At 54.3% G+C, this 18,029-nt stretch overlaps 2 protein-coding genes across 7 annotated transcripts in view; one reads left to right on the plus strand and one right to left on the minus strand.

The window, feature by feature from the left end:
* The first annotated feature begins 5,681 nt into the window (after positions 1-5,681).
* TIMM22 (translocase of inner mitochondrial membrane 22) lies at positions 5,682-11,036 on the plus strand. The gene is made up of 4 exons (XM_056126898.1): positions 5,682-5,968; positions 6,870-7,066; positions 8,383-8,455; positions 10,623-11,036. Exons 1-4 carry the CDS (start codon positions 5,737-5,739, stop codon positions 10,697-10,699), a joined length of 579 nt encoding a protein of 192 aa, XP_055982873.1. The 5' UTR covers positions 5,682-5,736; the 3' UTR covers positions 10,700-11,036.
* Positions 11,037-13,418: 2,382 nt separating this feature from the next.
* Positions 13,419-18,029, minus strand: part of ABR (ABR activator of RhoGEF and GTPase) — a 199,510-nt gene continuing 194,899 nt past the window's right edge. For all 6 annotated transcript variants that reach the window (XM_056126884.1, XM_056126888.1, XM_056126885.1 and 3 more), the window contains 2 exons: positions 16,187-16,334; positions 13,419-15,582 (listed from right to left, as the gene is read on the minus strand). In XM_056126884.1, the coding sequence (XP_055982859.1) occupies positions 15,493-15,582; positions 16,187-16,334 (238 nt within the window). In that variant the 3' untranslated portion in view covers positions 13,419-15,492. The remainder of the gene's footprint in view (positions 15,583-16,186; positions 16,335-18,029) is intronic.

Here is an 18,029-nt window from a genome sequence, read left to right on the forward strand (position 1 = left end):
TTATTATTTCTTTTTTATTTATTTCTTTGGCCTACCAAGCAGTGTGCAAGGGGCCTGGGGGCCACTCCTGATGACACAAACCAACACTCACTGTCCATGAGTTAGAGGGCTTGAGCTCAGCATGCACTCCAGCCCTGAGGTACTGGTCAGGTATCATTTCTTTTCCATTTTGACCCACAAGGTATTCTGTACTAGTTCCTGTGACATATCCCCATATCCCGCCTATTTCTCCTGGTGGTCTTTATATTCTGGCGCTGATCTCCTCCACCACCTGGTTGTTTGGAGACTTTATTTACTTACCCACAGCCAGCAGCCCAGATCTGCTCTCCTTCTTCTGATGTTGCCTTGGCTAGTCTTACCATGAGCGCTTGGAAATTTGGCATCCAGTCTGGAAGTCTGGTGGACAGTTAATACCAACTCCAGACTCACTTAATAAATCACACTCATTGGCTCTATCTTCAATAGGCTTACAGTGATGACCAGTTGTGATCCTGAGAGCTCATTTGCAAAACATTAGCAAAACAAAATAAGGATATTGTTTTTCCATACCTCCCCCTTCTCAGATAAGAGAAGACCTTGAGAATGAGATGCCAGGGCTAGAGAGAGAGCTCAAAGGGCTGGAGCACAAATCCCTGGCACTGCACAATCCCCTGAGCTCTGACTGTAGTGACCTCCATGTACTGAGTTGGGAATAGCCCTCCAGCACCTCTGGGTGTGGTCCAAAACAAAGAAGTAGAGAGCAGACCTGCTTTGCTGAGAGAAATATAAAACAATAGAAAAGAGCAATCATGGTGAATTCCCAAATCCATACCCCTATTGGAGTCAGAAAGATAGGCACCATGTTTCTGCTATAACTGTCAAGAACAATCCTGTGTATTGTCTTTCTTTCTTTTTATTTTGTAAAGGGGGGGTCACACCCGGTGATGTTCAGGGGTTACTCCTGGCTCTGTACTCAAGAATTACTCTTGGTGGTGCTCAGGGGACCATACAGGATGCCAGGGATCTAACCCAGATCAGCCTTGTGCAAGGCAAATACCCTACCCACTGTGCTATCATTCTGGCCCCCATGTGTGTTTTCTTGCCTCTGGGGCCATATAATCTCTCATCCAGAGGTGCTTGAACTCTGGCAGATAGGGATGAAGTTTTGCTTTGTCTTTTAAATTAAAAAAAATTTTTTTCCCATTAGTTTTGGGTCATACCCAACAATGATCAGAGCTTATTCCTGACTCTGCTCAGGGGACCATATACTATACTGGGGACCAAACCCAGGCTGGCCTTAAGCAAGACCTTAACCCCTATAATATCTCTCCAGCCCTGACCAGGATGATGTCCAGAAATTCTAGCAGTTCTGTATAGGTTGTGCCCTTAGATTCTGGGACAAAACCTGTACCATACTCTGTGAGTATCTCCTAACCCTCTGGGCTTAATAGAGGCTGAATATTTAACCATAGGCCACAAAATTGCCATGTTACCTGAGCCTACATTATTAACTGGTTCCCCCATCTGCACTCAGGTGTCACTCCTGGTAAGACTCTAGGTAAGACTAAGTCCTGCAGGCCAGCACAGACAATCTGGGTTGGAGAAATAACCTGTAACTGAAGAGTCACTGGCTCCCCAGGGCTGGGGCCAGAAAAAGACTGGACAAGGGTTCCATCCAGGGAAACAGACTCGGAAAACAGCTTCTCGCTTCAGGAATAGGTTTGAAGGGTTTGAGTTTTCCATCAGGTGAAACCTCTTCCACCTCTTGGAGGAGAGATACCAGATCAGTGTCTGTAACTGTGCACTCTCCGGCTAGGATCTCGGTCAGGAATGTTCCAGCAGACTCTGTTCCATGAGTACCACATAGCAGGGTTTCTCATCCTGTGCTTATGTGGCTCTTACCCAAACTCCCAAACAGTCTTCATTCGGGGCACTGCTCTCTAGTCATAAGGATTGGCTCTTGGAAATATTCCTTGTTTCCCAATATTGCATGGGAGACTGTCCTAAATTTACTTCTTTTTTCCTTTTGACTTTTGGAGTGCCCCCTGGTGGTGTTCAGGACTTAATCCTGACTCCATACCCAGAAATCACTCCTGACAGGGTTTGGGAGCACAGATATGGTGCTGGGGATTTAATCTAAGTAGGCCACATGCAAGGCAAGTGTCCTACCCAATGTCCTATCTCTCTCTCTCTGGCCCCCAACATTTCTCATATGTTACTTTGACTCTTAAAAATGCATCTTGCGGGGCTGGAGCAATAGCACAGAGGGTAGGGTGTTTGTCTTGCATGCAGCCAAACTGGGTTCGATTCCCAGCATCTCATATGGTCTCCCGAGCACCTCCAGGAGTAATTCCTGAGTGCATGAACCAGGAGTAACTCCTGAGCATCGCCAGATGTGACCCAAAAAGGAAAAAAAAATACATCTTGAAGCACACCCCCAAGACTCCCTCGTCCATTGAGGAAAAAGAATGGGGTTTGGCAGGGTCTGCTGAATTAGAAGTACCTATAGGAAATGTCTGCTTCTTCTGCTTAAGAGGAAAGCCCTAAGCTGGTGATAAAGACTAAAGTCATCTCAAAGGGCTGGAGCACATGCTCTGCAAGAGGGAGGCCGAGTCTGATCCCTAGTCCTCTGAGCACCACTGGGAAGAAACCACAAAACACTCATCCCGGAGAAGTTCCCAAGTACTGTGAAGGATCACTTGATCACTTGACTTCCTGTTTATCATGGTTTTGCTCGAGCGGGCGCCAGTAACGGCTCCATTTATCCCTGTCGCATGCTAGTGTAGCCCAATGGCATCTGTTCGTTCTAGGAAAACAAAGAGCCTCAAACCGATCCTTCAGAATCTTGATGAAGAAGCAGATTCATCTGGTAGGTGGGCGACCACACGGTCTTTTGACGTCCCATGGAATCCAGTTGGTAATGGCTCTAGTCCAGCGGTTGTCTCCAAATCTTATTATGTGTCCAGCCCATCTGATTTTTGACGCCTTGGCAAATGAGACAGTGTCCCTGGTCGGAACTCCAAATTCTTTCTCTCATTTGAATGAAACGTGATACTCCAAGCATAGCTCTTTTGATTCCTCTTTGGGAGACCCGAATAGCGAATAGCGTTCTCATCCTGTTTGTGTAGGGCCCAGGTCTCTGAGGCGTATGTTAATGCAGGAAGAACAGTGGAATCAAAGAGATATGCCCAGAGCCGGAGGTTCTTCATTCTCTTAGCTATTTCTTTGACGCTCTTGAAGGCTTTCCAAGCCGCTCTCTTCCTCCTGCGCAACTCAGGTGCCAGGTCATTCATCATGTTGACTTCTTGACCTAGGTACACATAGCTGTTGCATTCGGAGATGGTCATTCCGTTGAGAGCGGATGGAGCCTCAGGCACGAGGCTGTTTCTCATAAACATTGTCTTCGTAAAATTCAGCTGTAGTCCTACCTTTCCACACTCACGGTCAAAGTCGGCCAGCATTTGTGCTGCTTGGCTAATGTTTGGTGTTATTAGAACAATGTCATCAGCAAAGCAGAGGTGGTGTAGTTGCCAACCATCTATCTTCACTCCCATTCCTTCCCATTCCAGTCGTCGCATGATGTTCTCGAGGGTGGCACTGAAGAGTTTCGGTGAAATAGTAGCACCCTGCAAACCCCTCTCTTGATATCAATGATTACTTCTTTATAGAATGGTGAGATCCTGGTAGTGAATCCATAATACAGCTCATGGAGAAGGATGTGCCCTGCAAAAATACTGGGGAGCCATTAATGCCTTTGAGGGAGGTGTCCAATGCAGTGGAGAAATGGAATCAAAGAAGGTCCAATTTAGATTCAGCAACTGGGAGATCACTTGAGACATTGGAACTAAGTTATGCAGTAGCCTGGTAGGGACAGAAATACGAGCAGGGCCAGGGATGTGGCTCAAGTGGTAGAGCTCAGACCTCGGTATGTGGGGCCCTGGGTTTGATCCCTGGTGTCGTGTGGTCTCTATGCACCTATAGGTGTGACCTCCCACAATACAGCAGCAACAAAAACAGAAGCAGGAATCTGAGGAGAGGGAGAGGGGGAGAGAGAGAGAGAGAGAGAGAGAGAGAGAGAGAGAGAGAGAGAGAGAGAGAGAGAGAGAAGAGAACCAGGGTAGGGGTGGGAGGTGGGGTAAGTACTTTGTCTTATATGCAACCAACCCCAATTTGATCCCTGGTACCACGTATGGTTCCTGGAGCATCATCAAGAGTGATCCCTGAACACTACTGAGTATGTCCCCAAACAAACAAATAATAAGAGGTAGAGTGAATCATTTGCTTTCAGAAAACTCTGAATACTCAAGTATCCCTGCCTATTACTGTTGCCTTCATCATTTTCTGTTGTTTGGGGACCATACCCTGTGATGCTCAGAGGCAATTCTAACCAGGAAGTCTCTGGCAAGGCAAACACCTTAGCTCCTACACTATCACCCTGGCCCCGGTGGGGAGTGCACATGCTGCACATGGGAGCTCTGGGTTCCAGCCCCAACACCACAGTCCCCTGAGTACCACCAGGAGCAGTGCCGTGATTCTCAGCACCAACCCAGAAGTAACTCCTGAGTGACTCATAAAAAAAAAGGGAAAAAATTGCTATAGTATTATATCACAGTAATCTCCAGATTCTGGGTTTGCAAACTAGTGTACTTTTTACTTGTTTTAAGCTGATAAAGGTACACCCAGCAGTGCTCAGGGATCACTCCTGGTGGGCTTGGGGGACCTTATGGGGTGCTGGGGACTGAAGTCAGATCAGCTCCATGCAAGACAAGTGCCTTATCTGCTGTATTGTCTCTCTGGTCCTGAAATTTATTTATTTTTTAAACGGCAATGCTATCACTAGCCGCACTGGCATAAACGGATGGGCAGAGCATCCAGCATCCAGCATCCTTCCTTGAGCTCTCCAGCAGGCGGGGCCTTTCCACTTCCTAAGGCTTTCTCGAGTTTCTTTGTTGGCTTCATTTACGTATTGGCTCATTCTCTCTCCTCAAAGGTTCAGATGCTTTGTTTATTTGCTTTTTTGCCACACCCAGCTGTGCTCAGTGCTACTCCACTCTGCGCTCAGCGATCACTCCTGGCAGGCTCTGGGGGAACCCTGTGGGAGGTGCTGAATTGAGAATCCAGTGCAAGAAAGGCGCAGGTCCTAGCCACGACATTATCACTCTGGCCTCAAAGGTTTAGTTAGTGAACAAAACATTTATTCTCTGCATTTTTTAAAAGCCATCTCACCTTTATGTACAAAGCACCTTCCATCACTGACCTCTCACAACGCCTGCAAGAAATTACTCGGCTGCACGGGCAGCGGTGAAGGACGCCCGCCCCCTGCCGGCAGCCCGCCTGCCGGGGTGCGCGTTAAGGCTGCCCCGGCTCCGACCCTTGGAGGCGCTCCTGAGCCTACCTGGAAAGCGTGTGTCCGCGCAAGGCCTTCTGGGACCAGGCCTGCGCGCAGAACTACAACTCCCGACGGGCACCGCGCGGCGGCGCAGCGGGTCCTGGCGGGTGCCGGCGGCTCGCGCGTGCGGGCGGGTTGGGGGGCGCGGTCCGCCGCGGGTCGGTGCCCCCCGAGGCCTGGGGGCCGTGGGGAGGAGGGGAGCGTGAGCACTGTCCGCCTGGGTGCACGAGCGGTCCCGTTGCGGTAGCGTCCTCGCCGTGACGAATCTGCGTCTGCCGAAGGGAGGCTCGGTGCTGCGGCGGCCACGTGGGGCGCGTGGCCACTGCCGGGCGGGCGCGGGGGACGCGCGGGGCCGGGCAGCCGCGGTCATGGCGGCCGGAGGCGCCGGCGCCGCGCGCTCGGCGCCGGAGCCCGTGCCCGAGGCGCCGCTGCAGTACAGCGTGCTCCTGCAGCACCTGGTGGGCGACCAGCGGCAGCCGCGGCTGCTGGAGCCCGGCCGCCTGGGCGGCATCCCCAGCCCGGTCAAGAGCGAGGAGCAGAAGATGGTGGAGAGGGCCATGGAGAGCTGCGCCTTCAAGGCCGCGCTGGCCTGTGTGGGAGGTGAGGCGGGGCCCGCGCTGCCCGCGCCCTCCTGCACGCGCTCGCGCCCGGCCCGCGCCCCCGGGACCGCCCGGCGCGTGCGGGGCACGCGGGGGTGCTCCGTGCGGTCACGCCCCGTGTCACCTGGAAGGGAGCGTTTTCCGAGCCAAGGGGGTTCCGACACGGGCCTGGGCCCGGAGGTGGCGGGGTCCCGGGAAGGACAGGGGTCCCAGGGCGTGGGGAGCCAGGCTGGGTTCCAGAGGGGTCCTCGCGGTGTCCCCTATGGAAGTGACACAGGCCGCAGAGTCCGGTGCGAGTAAGCGCGGCTGCAGGGCAAGACGGGGAGACCCGGCCCCTGGGATTTGGAGGGAGCCCCAAGGAGCCAGGGAGGACGGCAGGCCCCCTGGTTTCAGTGATCATTTTGACCTTGGGGTGATGGGAGGACCCTTGGACGGAAGTGCCCACAGGGCAGGCCTTGCCATTACCTTTGCCATCTGGGGGATGGCCATCACTTGCCGGGGTCTCTTCAGCCACAGAAAGGGGATTGGGGTGCCTGCCCCCAGCCTTATGGTAGAGTAAGTGAGGCCCACCTCCATCTTTGGGAACTGTCTGGGGCCCTTGTAAGTGACTGTCATCAACTCGTCTTCCTAGAGGCCACCCTCGGGACAAATGGAGGGTCAGAGGAGGTGGGGGGGGGGGGACGAGCAGCAGGTTCCAGTGATACCGGAAGTGAAGGGAGGGCCAAATCCAAAAGGAACAAGGAACTCAGCCTGCCCATCTGTGAAAGTAGGCGGGGTGGGGTGTATGTGTTGCAGTGGGGAGAGGGCTTCCCTTTGCCCAAGAGTGGCTATAGGAACACGACCCCACAGCAGCAAGTCAGAAAACCAATGCAAGACATCTTTCTTCCTCTGTTTGGTTTTAGGATTTGTCTTGGGAGGTGCATTTGGGGTGTTCACTGCCGGCATTGATACCAACGTGGGCTTTGACCCCAAGGACCCTTACCGGACGCCAACAGCAAAGGAAGTCCTTAAAGACATGGGACAGAGAGGCGTGTCCTACGCCAAGAATTTCGCCATCGTGGGGGCCATGTTCTCTTGCACTGAGTGTTTGGTAGAATCTGTAAGTGTCTCTGTCCTTCTGGGGGGGACTGGGGGCCGGGAGCACTCCTACATAACCTTGTGGGTGTTTGGCACCACTCCTGGGGAGACTTCATCGAGTTAGGCTGGATGGCTCAGTGCTTAGGCCCAGCAGTGCAAAGACACTCAAGCCCAGCCTGTTGAGGACCCCAGGGTCACACCCAGCAGTACTTGTCCTCCAAGGCAGTGGAGGACACCCTGCAGTGCTCAGTGTGCCCGTTAGACATATGCTCCAACTCTAAAAGCTGTCTCCTAAGCCCCCAAAATGCTCTTTTGACAGGGGTTGGGGGCCAAGGAGATCACGGTAACTAAGGCTATGTCCCGTTCTGTATTGGGGGGTGGGGCGGCACTACCCAGTGGTGCTCAGAGGGCCACGCAGTGCTGAGAATCAAACCTGGTCTTCCTGCTCACAAACCGTGTGCTCATGTCAACCTGTTGAGTGCTCTCTCCAGCCCTAAGAAATACCCTTTTTTGTTTATTTGGTTTTTGGGCCACACCCGGCAATGCTCAGGGATTACCTCTGACAGTGCTCAGGGGAACCATATATGGTACTGGGGTTTGATTGAACCTGGGTTGAACAGGTGCAAGGCAAGTGCCCCACCAACTGTACTAGTGCTTTGTTCCCCAAGAAACACTCCTAATTTATCAGAAAAACTCCTAAGATCAGAAAGGTCCAATACTTGTTAGATTGAATATCTGCTAAGTGGTCCCTAATTCTAACTTTTTGTTTTTATGAATTGAGCTTGCACTGTTTTTCACTTTTTCTCCATTGGATTTCTACATTGTAATTGAGCTTGCACTGTTTTTCACTTTTTCTACATTGGGAATTGACTAATGATTCTACTTTAACTTTTTAAGTTTTGGTTTGTTTTTTTACAGCCATACCTGGCTGTGCTCAGCGCTTGTTTCTGGGTCTGAACTCAAGAATCACCCCTGGCAGGGCCCGAGTGACCGTATTTGGTGTTCAGGATAGAGCCCAGGTTGCTACCTGAACGGCAGGCACCTTCCCCGCTGTACGGTCTTTCCTGCCCCTGACTAATGGTTTTAAGCAAAAGGTTCATTGGGGAACCCTCGAGGAGACCGTTGAGTATTTCTCAAAGGCTGCACTTGGCTTCTGTTCTCTGCTACCAGCTGCCAGAAGCATGTAGGAACATACTCCAATTGTCGGAACTATGCTTTGAGATAAAGGTTAGATTTCAGTTGTGGGACAGAGTTCGCCAGCTAGATGCCCCTTTACTCCCACTCGCCATTTTGTCCAGCTTGTTTCTTTGGCTCTGAACCTCACTTTTGCACCCACAGTATCGGGGGAAGTCGGACTGGAAGAACAGTGTCATTAGTGGCTGCATCACTGGCGGGGCCATTGGTTTTAGAGGTCAGTAAACAGCTCCCCTGGTTTCCTTGTGGCCTTGGACAGTGTATCCAAGTGGACTGTTCCAGATAGAGGGGCGTGCCCCGGGATAGCCCAAGACAGATGTGGGACAGCCCAAGACAGATGTCAACATTTGTTGTTTTTGGAGGAGGCTAGAGCGGTAGTACAATGGGTAGGGCGTTTGCCTTGCACACAGCTGATTAGGTTCAATTCCTGGCATCCCATATGATCCTCCGAGCATTGCTGGATGTGACTCAACGAGCAAAAAAAAAACCTATTTTTTTCTTTTTTGGACAAATTGGTCACATTTGCCATTTGCTTCTGTGTGAACTCAGAAACTCTTGCTATCTAAAAGAGTGTTTCTCCTCCTTGGCACTTTGACATTTTTGGACCAGCTATATCTTTTCCTGCTGGGGTAAGGGTGGCTGAGAGGGTGTCCTGTGCATTGCAGGATGTTCACTAGCACCCTTGGCCTCCACCTACTGGGTGTTAGAAGCACCTTTCAGTTGTGACAATAGCTGAAGATGTGGCCAAGTATGTACATGTGACATAAAGACACGAGGGGTAGAGAGTGGGGTGGAGCTGTGTCCCTGTCGCCCAGAAGCCCATGTGGCAGTCACTACTGAACGCAGCTCCACACATTTCAAGCAGGCATTTTTCTTGGGACTGGGGATGTAGCTTGGTAGGAACCTGTTTGCCTGTGTGCAGGATATCAGGCTTCCATCCCCAGCACCCCTGCACCCTAGGATATTTCTAATTGTCTTAATTTTGTATCATTTTCTTGCCACATTTTGCATGTAAGTTATCACAGAGTATCTCTTTGCACTGCCCTAGGATATTTCTAATTGTCTAATTTTGTATCATTTTCTTCCCACATTTTGCATAGGTTATCACAGTATCTTTTTGCACTTGAAGGGTATTAGCCTCTAAGGTAGAACTGTAGAAAGCCAAATAGAGGTGTTCAGGAGATGATGGGTGATCACCTGCAAGCAGTGACCATGTCCCTGTCTCCTGCTGTGGGGACACCCAGCAGGATGGGGGCTGTCAATGGTTGGCTTTCCCAACGGGGCAGCCTTGCAGGGCCACTCTGCTGGACTCTCACTTTTCCAAAGCAGAATGTCTGCTTCCACATTTTCGAAGAGGCAGGAAGATTTTGTGGTCACTAAGAGCCACTTCTGGGGCCTGGAGAAACAGTATAGCGGGTAGGGTGTCTGCATGCGGTACCTTGCATGAAGCTGATCGGGTTCGATCCCCGGCATCCCATCTTGTCCACTGAGCACCTCCAGGAATAAGTCCTGAGCTCAGAGCCAGGAGTAACCCCTGAACATAACCGGGTGTGACCCAAAAACCAATAAATAAAAGCTGCTTCTGAAGCCGGGCTGTGGCTGAGCAGTAGAGCACTTGCCTTGTGTGTTTGAGGCCCTGGGTCCCATCCCTGGCTCCGTCAAAGAATAACAACACCCCGGCTCTTGCTGACCGGCAGTCGTTTGTGGTTTATAGAGTAACTTCTCCTTTGGTCTTCCCGTTGCACAGCTTTTGCCGGGACCTCTTTGAAACGCTCAGTTTCCTCTGAGGCGGCTTTGATCACCTTCCCAGGAATTCATGCCACAAACAAATCAGGCTAACAGACCATATGCTTCCCTTTGGTTTCAAAAGCCCTTTCTCCTAACTCGTTCCCCTGCTGTGAAGGAGGCACTCTTTTCTCTTTCTTTTCTTTTCTTTTCTTTTTCTTTCTTTCTCTTCTTCCTTTCCCTCCCTCCCTCCCTCCCTCTCTCTCTTTCTTTCATGGGGGGAGGGGTGGTGGTGGTGGTGAAGTATCCACGGCCAGCAACGTTCAGGAGTTACTCCTGGCAGTGCTCAGGTGTAACATATGGGATGCCAGGGATCAAGCCCAGGCCAGCCATGTGCAAGGCAAGCGCGCTACCCACTGTCCTATCGCTGCGGTCCCAGAGGGAGGAACTGGTCCTGAGACTGGAGATAGTGATTCTTTGGGATGAGATGAGGTCAGATGGCTGTCCCTTAGAGAAAGCAGGCTGGGTGCTGACCTGCAGTGAAGTCTTAGCGACCTTAGATAGACTTCATGCCCGCGCTAGGTTCTTCGCATCTTTTCCTGGGCAGGAAGCGTGACCAGCATCTGACAGCGCTGTCACTTCCTCTTTCTGCTTTACAGCTGGCCTCAAGGCGGGTGTCATCGGCTGTGGCGGTTTCTCTGCTTTCTCTGCTGCCATCGATTATTACCTCCGGTGAGAGTCATTCTCCCCAAGAAGACCCCCTGCTCAGACCCTGGAGCTGGAGTGTGGATGTGGGGGGCAGTTTCTGCACCACTCCTGTACTCCTTTGGGTTCTGTGGACATTTCTTTCTGGTGTTGGTGTGGTGAGGGGGTCCTCCAGCCTCGGAGAACCCCCTTCTCTTTGTGCCTTGGCGGCGGGGTGGGTCTGGAGGGGGCTCTCCCACTTCCCTGAAGGAACTGAGCTCCGCAGCTGGCCACGGGTGGGAACAGGTGACGTTGCTTCCACCTGGCAGCTCTGTCGTTGGCCCTCCCATGTGGTAGGGCAGGTGAGTGAAGTAAATGATGTGGGCCAGCCAGAATGTTACTTGTGTTTTTTCCTCGTCAGATGCAAATGCACACACACACACTTACCTTTAGGTTTAAATTTGAGGGGGGGTGATATGACACAGGGGGGGTCAGCCTCCCAAGTGCTCAGAGGTTCTCGGGCCATTCAGGCAGTACTTTGCCCACTGGCTGGAGTGTTGAGCGCCAGTGCCACCTGGGCCACCTCCGCCGTGCTGGGGATTGATTGATCTTGGGTCCCTGACCACTCTCGCTCCCCAGCCGAAGGTGGGTTTGTTTTCCAACTTTGCAGTTCCCAAATGTGGACGGGGCTGAGGAAGGAGCGCACGCTCTGGAGCAGTGAGGGGCTTTAGGTGCTCTCACATCCTGTGTATCCACCCGAGATGGCCGCGTCGGCCAGTGCTCCCTGCACCCGCTCTTCCCAGCAGCCCAGCCCAAACCTGCCTTAGGCCACACTGGAATTCCTGTGTCAGGTTCTTCCAGATCCCCCCCACCCATGGTGGTTCATGTTCTGACCACTGGCTACTGTGGTCATTCTGGTGACTCCACCCAGCAGTGCCTGGGATGGCCCCCGCGCCTCACATGTGGGGGCACAGACCCCTTGGGTCTGATGTGACCGAGCGGCAGTGCACCACCACCTAGCCTCAGATTTTATTGTTGATCATATTAGGGTTTGGGATTTTTATTTTAGGCCACGTCCAGTGATGCTGGTCAGTGTGTGTGGTGGGGGCCAAAACTGAGGCCCCAGCAGGTGAGGGGGCACCCTCCTACCTTCCACGTCTTTTGACATGACCTAGTGGCCTTTTTCTGAGCCTTAGCTGCTCAGCCTAATTGTGTGCCAAAGGCCAAAAACCAGGTCCCAAACCTTAGACGGTCGGGCTCTGCCGAGGGTGTCTGCCATGGGTGCTTTGGAGGTATGATGAAGTGGATAAACAGGCGTTTGCTCCTGCTGGGCAGATGCCCGCCGGTGGAATGCCCCTCCCTCCGTCCCTGTGCTTGCCTTCTCCTCTGCCCACTCCATTGAGAATGCACATACCGCGTGCACGTCTGGGCGTGCGTTACAGTGGCAGGCCAGCTGGCAAGACCTTTCTCGGCCCTGTGGGATGAACAATAGCGAGTGCACAGTGCCCATTCCAGCATACCCGACTTTGCACTGCCCAGCAGGCAAGGGCACCTCTAATCTGAGAACAAGTGGGGTAGCATTTGCCTTCAGTTGCTGACATGGGGGCAGCTGCTCCCGTGGGTCCCCGGCCACTTCTCCCCACCAGCCCCGCGCAGAGTGGCCGCTCACTGCTGCTTCGGAAAAGATGCGGCCGAGGCTGTCAGTAGTTGTCCGTTCAACAAGCCAAGCATTGTCCATGCTGACTATTCAATCAAGGAGAGATGAATCGTTTCCTGTTTTAGATGGCTAAAGGAGTTAGTATGAGCTCATAAACCAAACACCAATTTTCAAAGACATCTGTTCTTGATCTCCAGAATAAACACTGGCTTAGGCTGGTGGGAGCCGCATTAACCCCACCGGCTCTCCTGAGGGAGGGCGAGTCTTCCAGGGTAGTGCTCTCAGCCCGGGGCATGGCCCCTGTGGCGCCCCCAGAATGTCCCAAGGGCGCCACAGGTGAAAAATCGCATCAATGGGGGGACCAACAGTAGGATGGGGAGGCACAGGAAGGAACAAGGTTGGAGGGGACCATGGCCGGGAAAAGGTTGAGAACTGCTGGTCTATGGAATCAGCTTTTCGATGAGCACTCGAAGTCAAAGAACAGCTCCAGGGGTTGGAGAGAGTACAACGGGCAAGGCACTTGCCTTGCATGTGGCCAACCCTGGCTGGCTCCCTGTGTATTTCCCTGAGCAAGCCCCGCCAGGAGTGATTCCTGGGCACAGAGCCAGGAGCAAGCCCTGAACACTGCAGGGTGTAGTCCCCCCAAAGCAAAACAAAAAGAGCAGCTCCAAAGCATCGCCATTTCCCAGGGAATATGGTGAGAAGTTGACATAAAATAAGCTGACATGTGGTTCCCCAAGCTGGTCAGGAGTGACCGCTGAGTGCAGAGCAAGGACTAAGCCCTGGGCACCATTGGGTGGCCTCAACGAAAGCAAATGGACAAATGCTGACATGAAATGCTTGAACAGGTACCACCTGCCATCCCACAAGGCAGAGATGGGCCCAGGGAAGTGGCTGGAGGCTGTCCTGTGTGAAGGACATGGGGAGGATCTGGCTTCACCTCCCCCCCAACTGCCGGTCCCAGCAGGGGGAGAAACGTGAGGGAGATGACTAGGTAAGTAGAGCCCTGGGAACATCTGCGCGCAGCTGGAAGTTAAATATTTAGGTTGGTGCTCGTCCCTGAACTACTGAGAACATGGACGGCCACACCGCAGGGCTGAGTTGTGTGCAAATGTTGGGGCTTTGCATGTTTTTTATTAACATTTTCTTCTCACTTGGTTTACATCAATTTATAATAATCTACATAAGTTGAAACAGAACATAGACAAAAAATATATCCTTACCAACTTATTAAAGTCAGATATTAACGAAGGGTCTCATCCTGCCTGTACCAGCGAAACCCAACTGCCCTCAGCCACTGCCCACGCCAAGGGGCATACAGTGGGGAGGGGGCGGGGGTCCCAGTGGCACAGACGTCTCACTGGACAGTGCTGAGGGTGGCATAGCCTCTACCAGGAGGCCCGATGAGAAGTTCCCCGCCACACAGCACCGTCCAGATCTGGGAGCCCCCATTCCTGCCTGGGCACCTCAGGAGTGGGGCTGACCAATGAGGAGCCTTTTACATGTCCGGCCCTCCCTGCCATCCTGCTCCCAGCCGGCCCTGGCATGGGAGAAGCAGGAGGCCTGGGCCGAGCTGCAGTGCTGATGGGCCCAGTCCATTCCCAGCAATGGCTTTGGAAGCCAGAACCTTCTGGCCACATGCCCACTCCCGACTGCCCACGGTGCCACCTCTGGACACCCTGAGGCACTTTCCTCCTGTGTACAGGCTGGACCAAGGTGAGGCAACGGGTGAAGGAGCCCGAAAGGCCCTGGTCGCTCCCCCTTCCAGTCGAGTTCTGGGCACTGGCTGCAGTGACGTTCGCCCATCCCAAGGGTCTTCTCTGCCACAGAAGAGGCAGGAAGTGGGTGTCCAGGATGGGGAGTGTCTGTCCTCACAGGCTGCAGGTGCTGTGTGGGCGGGGGAGGGGGGTGTAGAGGGGGCGCTGGGCACTGCCCACTGAGCCGCCTTTCCAGTGCCAAGCCACAGGCTTCCAGGCTGGGAATGGGCCCCCCACTCCCCCACTCTGCAGTGTTCACTGTGAGGGGCTGCCTACAGAGCCCAGTCCCAAGAGAGGTGCCCATAACCCCCCAACTCCCCCCACTTCCTGGAACATCCCAGCATCCCCCGCAGGCTGGCACCGGAAGCCAGAGCAGAGGCAGCTCCGTGGTGACTGGCCCCTGCTTGCTGCCCGGGCCCTGAGCATGCGTGGCAGTGGGGGCTGTGGACGGTGTGTGGAGGGTCTAAGGCAATGGTGCCGCCAGGCCCACAAGGTGCCAGGAGAGGACAGAGCCGGCCAATGGCAGGCGCCCCAGTAAAGCCTGCCCCACTCCTTCCGAGTCCCCAATTCAGACACCCCGTGCTCCATGGCACCCCTCGAATGCCCTTCACCTGTGAGCACCCAACTCCCATCTCCCCCACTCTTCCCGACCCTCCGGTTAGCTTGGTAGGTCACTTGTGAGGAAGCAGAACACCAGGGGGAAAAAGAACCGCAAAGCAGTAGAAGAAACAGTCAAAAGATGCCTCGCTGGTTGGCAGGAGACTGCAGATGCACCCCAGGAAGGGAGATTGTCCGATGGGAACCCCCGCTGGGGGGACCCTTGCTCTGTGCTGGGCGGAGGGGGGTGAGTGTGAGTCTCCTATCCAACATCAGCACAGCAGCAAGGCAAAGTGGGTGTGTGCCCGTGGTGGGGTGAGTGGAGGGCTGGGGGCAGCGCCGCTGCCCTCCGAGCGCTGAGCACAGACCAAGGCTGCATGCAGGGGCAGCGCGGGGGGCTGCAGGGCCACCAGGACACGACACCCTGGGAGAGGGGCCAAGAACGAAGCTGGCCACTGTGACTGCACCAATTCAAGGCGCTGGACTAGACTCCGGAGGAAAGAAAGTGGAGGAGGAAAAGGAAGAACCACGTGGGCCAGCTGCGTGCCCACAGCGGGTTGGTCACTACCTTTTCTGGTGAGAAAGAGACACGAGACAATGGTCCCAAAGGGCATGGAACAGCGGGAGACGACGGGAGGGACAGAGGCAGGAGCCGGGGGGCGGCCAGGCGTCGGGGCTGGGGCGGCTGCTCTGTACAAGTGGCACAAAAGATGCACGAGTTCCAGTTCTTGGAAGCCTGCGTCCTCGGAGTCTGGAGTGCTGGGCTGGGGAGTGATCGCGCGTCGTGACCGAGCCTGTGTTGGTCCCTGGCTGGGGTGGCTGCAGCCCCCCGGGCTACACGTCGGTGGAGAAGTACAGTGTGTTCCGCTTCAGTTCCGCGAAGGAAATGGGGGGGTGCTGCAGGTAGTAGAGGAGGACCTGGACCTGTGGAGGGACAGGGAACTGAGAAGGGGTCCTGGTCTTTGCAGGATTCCTTGATCCCACCTGTGGAGAGGTCCTGGAAAGTCATGTCATGGTCACTGGCGGCAGCAGGGGGCGCTGTAGGATGGGGGCAGCTCAGCTCTCATGGCACATAGAATTTGGCTTTGGGGCTGGTACCTGACCAAGGTCTGGTAGGAAACCCAGGGGAGTTCCCAGCTGTCCGCCCCAGTGAGACCCTCCCGGGTCCCCCTCTCTCCCCCAGACAAGGCCGCAGCTATTTCCTGCACCCTTGGACTGTCCTGTAGGCGCTCCTGGGCCACACTGGTCTGGGCTCAGACTTTTGCAGGCTCGGTTTGGGTCACTCCAGGTGGGGCTCCGGGCTCCCTATGGGGTGCCGGGGATGGGACTGTCCTCCCACTCTGCTTCAGCTCAGACTTCTGGTTTGGGCCTGGAAGGGCAGGAGCCTTTCCCTTCCTTCCAGAAATCCCTCCCGCCGTGGCTCATCCCTGTTTGGGGGGCTTCACGGGGAGCCCGGAGCTGTGCTCGCTCCTCTGCCAGGGCCCTGTGTGTGCCCCCCTCACCAGCCGCAGGCTGGGCAGCGCCGCACCTGTGCCATGACGTCCTGGGACCAGATGTCAGCGGCGGACGTGAGGTGCGTTTTGCTCTCCACCTCGGAGGGCCTCAGTAACGTGGGCCCGAACACCGTGGCCAGGTTGTGCAGGGACATTTTGTTGATGGGCTCCTTCTCGGCGACCCTGGAAGGGAGGGAAGCGGCTGCTCTTAGCGGCTCCTCAGAGTGCCATAGCCATGGCTGAGCACCAGGAACTAGAGAGACTCTAGTTCAGGAAGCGGGTGAGTGGCCTCTCCTGCACTGGGAAGGACATGGCCAGGCTCGTCCCTGGCAAGCAGATGCTGGGCTCTGGTGTACCCCGCTGGCCCCACACTGTTCCCCGCAGTCACACCCAGCATCGCCCTTGGGGGTGAGCACCATTTCATCGTCCTCCCGTGAAGGTGCAACTGGCTGAGCACTGCACGCTCCAGAGCATAAGCGCTGTGGCCATGCTCTGGTGGCCGGTAGAGAGTGGTCTTGAGGGGCGACTGGGGGGACAAACAGTGGTCAGCGGGAGCCCCAACACTGAGCCTGCTTACTGGTTCTGAGGCCTGGGGCAGGGTGGAGGCAAAGACCCCATGCCTCTGCCCAAGGGTGTACTCGGAGGACCCCAGAGTCTCCTTTTGGGTGCCCCAGGACCTCTACACGGCAGTCAGAGACACAGGGGAGCTCCCCTGTGTGGGGCTCCAGAGGCAAGAGAAGGCCTGGCCCCCCAGGCCTGGGAAGTTTCTGGGACAAGGCCCCCCTGCTGCAGCCCCTCACTCCTGAGCACTCCACACCCACCCTCCTGCAGGGGCCAGACTGGCTCACTGCCCTAGAAATGCACAGACCAACACAGCCATGCCAGCAGCGGTGTGGGGGACACACACACAGACACATACATCACACATACCACACACATGGGGACACACATACACCCCCCCCACACACACACAGCCCACACACACCATCACACAGAGATACACCTACATACCCCACACTACACACACCACTTAGGGGACACACACACACATACACTACACACACACATGCACAGATACATATACCCAGATGTATGTGTGTATATATGCTCACACCAAACATACACATGCATGCACACAACATATGCACACACAGATACATAAATTCAGACATTACTCAGACATTACCCCCATGCCACATAGGCACACACACATACATGCACACAAACGCACACAAAGACACACACACACATGCACGGATACATATACCCAGATATACATATACCCAGATATACACAGGCACATACCCTTACAATTTCCCCACGTACCAAACGTGTGCGCTGCCCAGCCTATGGTGTCCTCCAGACACCATACACACACACACACACACACACACTTCACACCACACAGGCACATACCCTTACAATTTCCCCACGTACCAAACTGATACAGACCCACCCCAGACACATGTATCTCCCCACACCCGACACTATGCACATGAATACATATACTCACACCCCCCCATACATTCATCTACACAACCCTGAGCCACATCACAGACACACGTACCCCATACCATGAGCACACACACACATGCATCCCCACACTCACACACATACTCCAGACGCAGCACACACACACCCAGATGTGGAAACAGGCTGAGCTAGTTCCCAGGATGGAATCCTAATGAATTTTCCCTTTCCCCTTCCTACCCCTCCTCTGTGTCATCCCCTGGCATGTGCCAGAGGATTTGGGTATTGGTTGGGACTTCAGTTCTGGCCAAACCAAAGGGGAAAATGTCTCATCCTGGAAAAAACAAGGCAGCAGGCCCAGGCTTCCCAGTGCTCCAACTGGCCTGGGGGGCGGCAGGGGGAGGGCAA

The sequence above is a fragment of the Sorex fumeus genome, unplaced genomic scaffold (assembly GCF_029834395.1).
Source record: "Sorex fumeus unplaced genomic scaffold, SorFum_2.1 ptg000063l, whole genome shotgun sequence".
NCBI lineage: Eukaryota > Metazoa > Chordata > Mammalia > Eulipotyphla > Soricidae > Sorex > Sorex fumeus.